Below are 12,309 nucleotides of genomic sequence, written 5' to 3'. Positions count from 1 at the left end.
TAATAAAGTCTATACAGACTCGAATAACATACTGATAGCCTGCCACGTGTTTGCAAGTATTACAGTACAGATAAGCTTTTCATTCAAGAGAAAGGCTGTTGAATCAGTGGACGCCCTCAGATACCAAAGACCCCCATTCATCACTGAACTCGCTGCTAATGTTGTGACTCATGCCTTATACCTGCAGAAAGTCACAAAGTCCCGTCTCAACTACAGCTCACTTCAGCGCCGCTTGCCATCGCCAAACACAATACGAGGTTTGTGGTTGGTCGTGATAATTAGCACCTTGAGGCAAGGCTGTGTATTGATAACGACATACACTCGTGGTGAGGCTGCGGTTCGAGTGACACCAGGTTAGCACTGCCCCAGGCTGTGTTTGATGATTTCGCGCGACTGGGGCGGGATCCTGTCGGGGAAGAGCACCTGGAACTCCACCACCAGGTCGCCCCGCTGGGACGGGCTCTTGGGCAGGGGCAGGCCCTCGCCCCTCAGCCGCCGGACAGCGCCGGGTTTGATGACATCGCTGCACGGTAGAGGCATCATCCGGTTGTCGAGCGTGGGGACGTTGACTGTGCAGCCGCAGAGAGCCTGGACACAAAAGGGGAATGAAACCAGGTTAAATTTAGAACAAGTTTCACAATGATTCCTGAGTGTGGCCTCGTTATGACAGACATGAAGTGGGCTAAAAAAAAATCAATTTAAACTTTAAAAGTGTGAAGTTACATAACGAATATGGGGCATCTGTCTATTCAAAGGCACAATGATGGACGGTTACGCAACGAGCGGGTGTTACAGATGTTAAAATGGCAGCTCTATTTACTGCCTGTGAGTGGGAGTCAAGTGCTTCAGTTACTGAAAGGAGCCATCGGGAAGATGGAGGAGCTCTTTGAAATGTCAGTCTCTCTGACTGCTCCCCCGCTAATCTGCGTGTGTGGGTTGGTGAAAGTGAGAGCCAGAGATGGAGTGAGCCAAAAAAGGAATTAAGAAAAAACACTGCCTCTCTGCCTGCCTTGTTCAGGAAGAGGAGTCTGCAGCACACACACACACAGTGACTGAGAGGGAGAGTGAAGTGTGATTTGTGGGGGCAGTGAGTGCTGAGGCTAAATTTAGCTTTTGCTCTCTCTCACTCTACAGGGGCTGATGAAGTAACTGTGGTGTTGGCAGGAGGCTGCTGCTGTTCTGTTAGCCCACTGTGGGCCGTGTACATGCCCAGTAAGAGAACACTGTGGTTTTTTTCCGCTCAGACTACAGTCAAAGAGATTGTACCTAAGATTTTTGAGAAAACACACTATTTAACACATATATAAGGACGAGAGGAGGCTGAGTTGTTGACAGGGACAACTATGTGATCATGAATGCAGCAGACTCACCTCTTTGAGGGTGATCTTGGCTGTGAAGACGATGTTGGAGCCCTGTCTCTTGTACTGCGGGTGCTTCTCGTCCCTGAGGACGAAGGTGATGTCTGCGGGTGTGCTGTTGGGTGTCTCATCGCCCTCTCTGGGGAAGGTGATCTTGGTGCCAGCTTTCCAGCCTTTCTTCACCACCACGTTCAGCACCTTGTCTTCGGATCGCACGCTGCGGCCGTCAGAGGTGAGCCGGCTGCGGGCGATCTTCACTTGCTTGGTGCAGCCGTGCATCACGTCCTCCAGAGTCACCAGCAGGTCGTGCACCGCCGCCTCGCCCTGCAGGCGGCGCTCGCCCCTTCGCAGCCCGCCCTCAGAACCGGAAGAGCCGCCCACGTGGCTGTAAGTGAACCGTCTGAAAGGGTTGAAGAGGTCGTCTTCGTTGTCAAAGTCGCTGCCGAAGTAGATGTCGAAGTGGTCCGATCCATGGAAGGAGGAGGAGAAGTTTTGATTGGAATCGTTGTGGAAACTGTTGCGGAAAACGCTGCCTTGGCCTGCCAGTGACATTCCATTCTTAAGGCCTAAAAAGACAGAAAACACAGGGGGTTAAGTTAAAGATCTGCACATTTATCAAATGGTTCATTAATATTCCGATGCTGTTTTCAGGCTTTTACTAAACGTCAGCTATTTCCTTTAAACCTTGTTTATTGCTGCCTGAATAATTAATCATCCCCACAGCTGCATCTGCTGCATGTGTTAAAGTCATTTAAGAAGGGTGGGTGTGTTTTTTTTAATCATGATCACCCCTGTGTACGTCAGTATTTATGCAACAAAAATGTGTTGCAGCAATAACCCAGATGGCTGTCACCCTCTAACATAATCATGTCTCAATGAAAATCTCCCACACGCTCACCTTCTTCTCCAAACTGGTCATATATGCTTCTCTTCTTGGGGTCGGTCAGGATCTCGTAGGCCTCTGCGATCTCCTTGAACTTGTCCTCTGCGTCGGCGTCGCTGTTCTTGTCCGGGTGGAACTTCAGGGCCATCTTCCTGTAGGCCTTCTTGATCTCATCCTCATTGGATTCGGGGGCAACACCCAGCACTTTGTAGAAGTCCTTGCCTGTGGGTTTGATGGACAGACACGGGGTGTCCGGTTCAGACTTGGTGCTTTCCTGTAAAAAAAACCAAGAGCAATAATGAATTTTACCATTCATAAAAACCATGACAAAAAAAAAATCACCATTTTACACAGAGGATATTGGCAACCATGCATGCACAGACATCTCAGCTTATCAATATTCACCACACAGTTTACAGCACAGAATGGCCGAATGTCTTTTACACCAAGTGCTGTGCATCATCTATAAATATGCAGCGAAATCTGCTGCTCCCTCTCTCTCTCTCTCTCTCTCTCTCACACACACACACGTCATAGGAAAATACCATCTCATATCTGTGCCGCTATGCAAGTGCACATTCATCACTGACGCAAACGTGATAAGGAGGGGGGAAAAGTCGTGTGAGGAGAAAAGGTTTCCCCCCCAACGACAGAGATTCTACGCAGCGATTGGCTGCACGAGAATCTACTGCTTCTCGAATGTGAATGAACCCACGGTAACAGGAAAGATAATGAATGATACTGTGTGTAATATAATATTCAGTCACATCATCACACAAGTATCGCATTAGAATAATCATTTCAATAATTATTAATTTTTTAAAATACTAATTACTAATTACTAATAAACACAAACTTCCTCAAACATGTACTCACCGCTGAGGATGATGATCCTGAGCTGTCGCCTCTGTGCATCACTCGCACTTTGCACTTGACATTTTTGTGCTTCATGCCGAACTGAGTCCAGATGAGAACCATGATGATGATCGTTTGTTTTGTTTCAAGTGTTTCGATGAGTGAGGTTAGGTTTGCTGTGTGTCGCTGTCCAGTGGCGCTGGTGCTGAAAAACTCCGCGATCCTCTGCCCGCAGCTCTCCCCGGCTCTCTGTTAAATAGGCGCCGCGGCAGCTCCTTCACTATACGCTCAGCCACCCACGCACAGTGGACGAGATTTCCCCGGGTCCGCCCATTTCCTCGCGCGCTACAGGGAATGCCGGTGTCCTCAGTTTGCACGGCGCAAAGCCATTGGTGCACCGGCGATGATGGAGCGGATGTTGCATCCCCCTTCTCCATCTCTAGACTTGTTTCCGGAGTTCTTGTGGACAGGAGCCGAGCAGACAGTCACGACTCAGTACAGGCTTCTTTTTTTTTTCTTTTTTTAATATATCAGCACAGACAGAAGAGACCACAGCCACCAGACACAGAAAAAAAGACTGCAGCTGCTGCTCAGATAACCCTCCAGTCCAGACAGTGTCCTGATAGAGCCTCGTCTGTCCTCAAATAAGTTCTCATCCAACCTGTCTCATATTAGTTTGATAGTTTTGCACCCTTTGACACCATTGTGCCAATTTAAATGTCCAGTGTGTAACATTTAGCAGGCTTTATGGCCAGAAATCAAATGTGTAAGTGTGTAATCACTTAAAAATATAAAATTGTTTATTTTTGTTGCCTTAAAATAAATTTATTTATGGAGGCCATGCCATAATAGTGGCAAAGTAATCCGCCGTTCACCCTATGTCAGTTGGGATTGGTACCAGCAACCCTCATGTGGAGGATGAATCAGTAAACAATAGATGGATGGAAATGGACCAAAGATTTTAATAATTAACTAGCAGATATTGTTCAAGACACTGGTTGACATCTCCATATTTATGATATTATTTAAGCCACCAAGTAGCACGTGCACTTATTTGATGACTGTATGAGATCAATAGGTATGTGCATATTATATAAGACTGACACAAATACAGCTGCAACACATCTTAAATGAGACTCAGTCAGATGAAAATGAAGGCCACCACACTAAAATCTTTAACAATTAATTTATTACATATTTGTAATTCCTCTAAAAGCAGAGTTAAAAATTTCCATTGGTCACCTTTTTAAATGTGTCTACATATTTGTATGACTTTTTTCCTTCCAAATGTTAAAATATAATAGAAAAATAATAATAGTTGTTTTATAGTAGTATCATAGTTTTATAGTAACAAGTGATAATAACTAATGATACACATTATTGCTAGAATTAAGCACTTATCGAATGTGTCTTTTCTGCGGTCAACAAAATAAGGACATACAAGGAACCTACAATCACACCTAAATCTCTTGTTTCATTCTCCAACAAGCCAGAGCTAACCTATTTCACAGTCATGAAGTCGTCATGAAGGCCACGATGTCCCTGACATACATTTATGTGTGCCAATGCACATTTACTGCCATTGATAAAGACTCCGGTGTTTCTATGTGGAGAATGTTCTACACATACTACAGGATTACATCACAGATTCTGGCTGTGCAGCAGGGTACTGCAGGCATAGAAATAGAAATCGGAGCCACAGGGAGTGGACATACATGGCAGTGTTTCCTCCTGATGATGCTTCATGCATCCAATGGGGGATGGAGTTTCCTGGGGATTCTCCTTTCGTCTTACAGGAACCGGTTGACAAATTTGGTTTGAAAATGGACAGCTCGGGGCGTCGTGCGCCAGATAGCAGCTGTTCCATATACTATTCACAGACTGCACAGAACAGAGTGAATCAGTACAGCCTCGTTCGCCGCGCTCGTTCATTTCTGCTGCCCACGGCAACAGAGTGACTGTGTGTTGGTGCTTTTTATTTTTCCACACAGTCTCTCTGAGAAAGACAGAGACAGTACAAAGCTGCCTGTCACTTTCAGAGAGAATAATGCTAATTAAAGTACCAAACTGTACAGACACTTTTATTGTTAGGCTGTCAAAGGGCGGACAGCTCACATGCAACCTGGTGTCCTGATGGTGTTGTTTGCTGTTCTCTTGTGCCTTAGTTGCTAAACTTAGCACAAAAAGCGAGGACATTTGTTCAGTGACTAATTTGCTAAATTGCCAGTATGTCTTGTTTGTTCAGACTTCAATCATCCAATACAATAAATGACACCAAACAACAGTCATTAGCAGAATAGGCTGTCTGGCACTGGCAGAGAACATTTGGACATTTTTTTCCATCCAAATGTGGCAGCATTTAGAAGTAAATAAACAGGCTTTCCAAAGGTATAAGATTTATTGCCAAGAAGCATTGTTCCAAGAAAGAAATAAAAACACAAACAAAAATTGTGATAAGTTACTTATTTATCCCCCATTTAAACTAAAGTAATTTTCCTGAGTAAAATATTCATAATATTTATTGTTTTATGGAATGTAGATCAGTAACTAGGGTATGGAGAGTAGTACACTCTTTGGTCATTGCAACTTTTTTAAACCATGTGTAATGAAGTGCCGACACAGACAGAAATGAAAAGGACCTGTTCATAGACATCAACATTATCATTTTGCCATGGTAGCATTAGCAATTAAGTCAAATCACCTCTCTGAAACGGTTATACAGCCTTTCTGGGGTTAGGGTTTTGGGTATTTTTTAGGGTATTGTTGTAAACACTCAGATAAATTAGCTGTTCAGGTTCTTACATGATCTTTGCACTGAGACACTCATGTTAGGAAACATCCATTTGTCCACCCACTGTTCACAACATAGCCTTTTCCAAACTATGAATGTATTTACTTTCTTAAGTTTGCCTAAAAGTTGCCAACATCTCAGAGTCTGATATACTGGAATTATCCAACTGAGCACTACTTATACTTATACAATATTTCAAAACAGTGGTGCATATAAATCTCTCTGATGCAGTCTCATTTAATGATACAGTGTGTAATTGTGTTTACTTTTTTTTCATAGAATACAAAAATGTCTGCCTGATTTATTCATGAACATCCTTCATCGTGGACATGTGACGGAGTGTTCAGATATAATCCACGATGTTTGCAACCGTCTCGCTTTACTAGTGCAATGTTGCTGTTGTCTCCGACAAAAATCTCTATGCATAATGCATCTATGTCTTCAGGCAAGACAAGATCTAAACACCACTGTACGCGCAGAGAGTCATGTGGAGCTGATGGGCTTTAGTATTCTATACACTACATACTTTTAAACAGGTAAAATAATCGCATAAACATAGAGATGTCAACCAGTGGTTTGAACAAATGTCTGCTATAGTTGATTATGAAAAACTTTGTTTCAGGGTCAGGCAGCCTTATCGCAAGTCTACTTGACAAACAAGAAGACATTTGTTCAATGACTAAATTGCTAAATTGCCAGTATATCTTGTTTATTCAGACTTCAATCATCCAATACAATAAATGACACCAAACAACAGTCATTAGCAGAATAAGCTGTCGGGCACTGGCAGAGAACATTTGGAAAAAACATTTCTGTCTAAATGTGGCACCATTTAAAAGTAAATAAACAGGCTTTCCAAAGGTATAAGATTTATTGCCAAGAAGCATTGTTACAACAAAGAAATAAAATCACAAACAAAAATTGTGATAAGTTAGTTATAATTCTTTATCCACTATACTTATCTGAGTGGAACCCAAGAGGGAGACATGCAAACTAATACACTACATGATATAATATTTCAAAACAATGGTACATATAAATCTCAAAGATACAATGTGTACTTTTTTTCTTAGAATACAACAGACTCTAATCTGAAAAATGTTTGTTGCAGATTAAGAATAACTAATAAGAATAAGATAAGATTTAAAATGTCTTTCAGTTTTGTTGTTGTTATTATTCTGTCTTTGTCTGATCTTCATGAACATAATTCCTGATTAATTCATGAACATCCTTCATCTGAAAACGTAATAGTAAGTAATATAATTAACTTCTGAAAGGGTTCTTAATCTAAAAATAATTTTACGTGTGGGTGCTTTCGTGTGACTTTTCAGATATAATCCACGCTGTTTGCAACCGTCTCGCTTTACTAGCGCAATGTTGTTGTTGTCTCCATCTGTCTTGATATAAAACAAATAAATCTCTATGCATAGTACATGTATGTCTTCAGGCAAGACAAGATCTAAACACCACTGTTCACACAGAGAGTCATGTGGAGCTGATGGGCTTAGTATTGTATTGTAATATAGAGATGTCCACCAGTGGTTTGAACAATTATCTACTAGTAGATTATGAAAATCTGATCAGGGTCAGGCAGCCTTATCGCCTTAAGTCCACTTGACAAAAAGGAGGACATGGTGTGCTTTTTCCTCTGTTTATCCTGAACCATTTCCATCCATCTATTGTTTTCCCGCTTTATCCTCCACATGGAGGTTGCTGGTGCCAATACCAGCTGACATAGGGCAAAAGGCAAATTACACCCTTGACACGTCGCCAGTCCATCACATGGCCCGCATATTGAGGCACACCATTGGTCAATTTAGAGTGTCCGATTAACCTCTGCATGTTTTTGGATCAGACACCTGCATTAATGCAAGTCTCCACGTGACTATGTCGTGAGGTTTAATCCCTCACTGGTTCTGCCCCGTGTCTTTCTCTCTGCTGTTGAGTCTTGTGGGAGCAGCACTCGTAGGTGCTGCCTGCAGGCAACTCGAGAAGGTGAATCACACATTAAGTCAGCACTGCAGCACTGGCACAAGGAGAAGTGGCACAAACCTCATTTCATACCATCCCACTTGCAACACCTATCCTGTTCTTCAAAGGTCAGCGGATGAGTCAACGCTGTGCTAAAAGCCACAGAGACTGATGTCACTTTTACCTTCAGGCCTCGGTAGATTCGATAAACTAAATAATGTCAACTTGGAAACTATTTCATTTGAAGTGAAGGGCAGAACAAAAGTGGATAATCGAGAAAAAAAAACTGTCATCGAAAGTCAGACTTTGTCAGACAGAAAATGTTCTCATTTTCACCTAATTCGCTTGCCCTCGTCTCGCACCCTCCCTCCCAAATGTACCAAATCTCCCACACACAGTGTGACTGTCTCATATGTGCTGCATTGGCGAGACTCTAGTCTTGTGTCGTGGTGGGCCAGATACACAGACGAGCAGATGGCAATGGATATTATCCACATACAGATACACTCATAAATGTAAATATAAGTGCAGACGCCGACCCAGACAGAGCTCAGTGTGGTTTATCAGACGGCATCTTGGGAGCCTCTTTTCACAGAGCTTAATACCGCACTTGCTCGAGGCAAGAGGAGACAGAATGTCCACAAAAGAAATAAGAAGAGAAGATGCAACAAAAGAGAGAGAATTAGATGTTAAACATACTGAGAGTGGCACAGTAAAGACATTAAAGGAGAAATAATAAGAGGAGAGAGTCACACAGATTGGAGTGCAGAAGGCACGAGATGTATTATGCCTGGCAGAGAAGAGCGTGCTCTCTGAAATCTCCCCCTCCAGTTCACTGTCTGCACTCGTGAAATGTCCTGCTGCTTTCTAAACCGTCTTCCAGCAAACACTTACACTGTGCCACTCACACAGTGGACTGCTTTTTACACCTTCATGTTTTTCTTTGTAAGCCAATCTTCGAGTGGTTTTGCTTGCAAAGTCAATCATTTTCCAAAAAACTCTTGATTGACACATATTCAGAGATGGCGATTAAAGTTACTTTTATACCCTTACATCATTTTATATTTCCATTTTCAAACCACTCGCTGTAAAGCCTCGAGAGAATTGTGTGTGAAATCCCAGTAAAGCTGATCAGCCTGTCTAGCAATGACAACCATGCCGAATTAAAAATGAATAAAATCACCTTTCTTCCTCATTCTGGAGCTTGATTTAAACATCAGCGGGTCGTTTTGACCATGTTGACATGTCTAAATGTATTTAATGTGATTGTGTATTTTGTGTTAACAAGCAGTGGAGAAAGTGCAACTATTGTCAACAAAAAGTAGTTAGATGCAGTTCCCTCAACTCAGCTTTCCTACAGTGTTGTTAGATTTACTGTTCCACATTTCTTTGTAACATGCTGCCCTCTGCTGTCTCGAAACATTACACTGCAGAAAAACAAAATACTACCCAGGGAACATTTCAATATCATGCCAGCCATTTTATATAACAAATTATTGTTATATAAGAGAGTAAATACCAGGACTGTACATCATGATAACAGCTCTACATGTCAGGACAAAAACAGCATAAAGGTTCACCACGGCCTCTCTTCTCCACCGACGAGACACGAGGTCATCTATAGTCTCTCGTGGCTTTGCCTCTTCTTGACTGTGCTGAGCTCTAAAGCCTTTAATTCTCTCTGCTAGCTGTGATTTTTTTTTTTATGTCAGGGTAAGATAGTCTCCGCAGATGGCTGTGATCTCAGAGGAAATGAGGAGGAAGATGAGAGTCGACAGGCAGAAAGGCCGCGCACAGGCGGGTAATGCAAGCTGAAGAGGGGATGACATAGGAGGGCAGAGCCGTGACACATTATATGAGAGACACCTGGTTGTTACCGATGATGCTTATCCAGTTTGACTGCGTGATGAGGTTTATTATTCGCCGCAGACATCAATCTGCAGCGAAGCTGATGTCATATGCATTCACAGGAACGTGCACGGAAGGAAACACAATTTCACTTTTTTTTTTTTTAAATGAGAAGACATCATCCGTGTGGCATTTGGTCTGATGATTCTGTCAATCATACCACAAATTTACAGTCATACCTCAAACAGCGCTGCAGAATAATAGAGATGTTTTAGCCCCCACGGCTTGGAGTAAATATTCTTGTAAAGAGCAGCCCGAGCACTTTAGAGGAGAGGACAATGTGATTCATGGGATGTCTTTTTAAATAGCAAACAACTGCAGAAAATTAAAAAAAATGAGTCAGCACAACACGGGGTATAACCAATTATTTTCCTGCCATGATTGATTCACTATAATTCCGTGGCGCCCTTTGAAAAGCCAAAGCTCCTGCTGTAGACTCACAAGACATGGTACATACTTTGATGCAAAGAGGAGAGTTCTTTTTTTTTATTTTCTGTTTTTTATCAGTCCAACACGGCATGAACACAGATAAATGGTGAGGTGAGCAGCAGACCCAGAGGAATTACAATTCTGTCCAAGGACTGTCGCAATTATACACCTGGCCAACTCTGACTGGCACCTACGACAATAGCTGCTAATGGAAAGCCTTCTTTATACTCACAATTTGTAAAAGTTTATAGAAGGGGTTGAATGATTTTGGGTAAAATATCTGATTGAGATTTTTCTGACATACTTTGGGACAGCAGTTTGATTTGTGATACTGTGTACACTGTAGATTTTAAGTCAATCAGTTAAATATTCATAACTACATAACCTTCACCGGCGACCTTCAGTGTCTTGAAAGGCGCCTTCAAATATAATGCATTATTATTATTACTATTATTATAATAACATAATTACATGGTGTCATTTAGAGACTTTAAATCTGTCCCTGAATGTTGACGTGTCAAATCCAGCCTCTCCAAACACTCAATTAACCCTGTGTGATCCCCATGATTTAAGACCCTGGGCCCATGGTTGATGTCGTGGTTAGCGCTCTTGCCTTTGCAGCAAGAAGACCCAGATTCCCGGGTTTGAGCCCCGGTTAGAAAAAGGGCCTTTCTGCAAGGAGTTTGCATGTTCTCCCCGTGTGTGCGTGGATTTTCTCTGAGTTCTCCGGCTTCCTCCCACAGTCCAAAATCATGCAATATGGGAATTAGGTAAATTGGTCACTCTAAATTGACCGTAGGCGTATGAGTGAATGGTTGTTGTGAATGTGTGGCTCTGGTCCTCCAGGGTGTACCCCTCCTATCCCCCTATGTCAGCTGAGATAGCCACATCACCCCCTGTGACCCTCTGGTAGAGGATAAAGCAGTAGATGATGGATGGGTGGACATTGTTATTATTTGCATCCTTCTTCCTCCTACACTAACACATTTAACAAATCACTGCTTCCTTGCACACAAATCAAATCGCTGTGATCATGAAAAGGAAATGATTCAAGCCCAGAAGTGCGGACTAAAAATCTAAACCTCTCTACCACTTTGCTTCTTATTTTTATATATATATATATATTTTTTTTTTTGAAGCAAGGATCAAAGCAGATTTGCAGAGGATCTTTCCACCGTTGTCGTCAACATCCTCAGACACGCTTCTCCACATGAAAGGCCGTCTGTGTTTATGTTGTTCAGTGAGCAGAAGAGAACCCTCTTGATCCTTCGGCTCTGCTGGTGTCTTCTTTTCTTCTGAGCTGCAGTTTGCTGAACACAGCTCTGCACTGATGTTTCAGATAAAGCTTTGTGATCAAATATAACATGATCAATAGCCATGACTGATCTGTGATTGTGTTATCACCACACCCTCTTAAGTAAAATGCTTGTGTAGTTGTGTTTTTGTCTACATACAGTACATACAAATTATACAAATCAAATGTTGATATATTCCAGCCATACCCTGATTAGTAACACTATACAATACTGTGACCACATGGACACAGTGTGTTTATAAGTAATATAATGTAATTCATAACTGGGAAGTATTATTCTGTAGTAATCGCCTAGTTCTAGCTTGTTAGAGATATTTAAAGGTGCATTGTATAAAAAATCTAAAGCAACTGGCCATAAAATCCTCCTAATATGTCACAGAGACTCAGGAATAATATACATATAGCAAACTGAACTCATCAACAACAACAGTACAGCCAAAATATTTGCATTACAAAAAATATTTTGCAGGCTGCAAATCATGTTTAATTTTTTAAATCATGTTTTGACATCCAATCATTGCAGTCAGTAGAGTCTCAGCTGCCGAGCAACCACGGGTTGCCACTTACTTCAGATAAACGAAACCTAAAAGACCTCTGTATTTTGAATTTGAATGTAGTAACCGTTTTTGGCCACATTCTTACATATGGCACTTGTAAGTGGGACATAAGGGAGGATGAATTTCAACATTGTATGATGATTTCCAATTCTGATCCCCATATATTTTAATATAAAGGTATTATGCCTATGGTAACTCTCATTACTAAGCTATTACTTGGATATCTCTTTGGAAATTACTGT

At 41.9% G+C, this 12,309-nt stretch overlaps 1 protein-coding gene across 1 annotated transcript; it reads right to left on the bottom strand.

Moving 5' to 3' along the window:
- Positions 1 to 354: 354 nt before the first annotated feature.
- LOC310924860 (dnaJ homolog subfamily B member 5) lies at positions 355 to 3,219 on the bottom strand (the record flags this gene model as incomplete). The annotated part of the gene is made up of 4 exons (XM_083886707.1): positions 355 to 588; positions 1,371 to 1,924; positions 2,257 to 2,515; positions 3,118 to 3,219. 4 exons carry the CDS (start codon positions 3,217 to 3,219, stop codon positions 355 to 357), a joined length of 1,149 nt encoding a protein of 382 aa, XP_083742833.1.
- Positions 3,220 to 12,309: the final 9,090 nt, after the last annotated feature.

The sequence above is a fragment of the Microchirus variegatus genome (assembly GCF_963457635.1).
Source record: "Microchirus variegatus genome assembly, chromosome: 1".
Classification (NCBI taxonomy): Eukaryota; Metazoa; Chordata; class Actinopteri; order Pleuronectiformes; family Soleidae; genus Microchirus; species Microchirus variegatus.
Note: the sequence above shows the minus strand (reverse complement) of the source record. Positions and strands in the feature narration are given on the sequence as shown.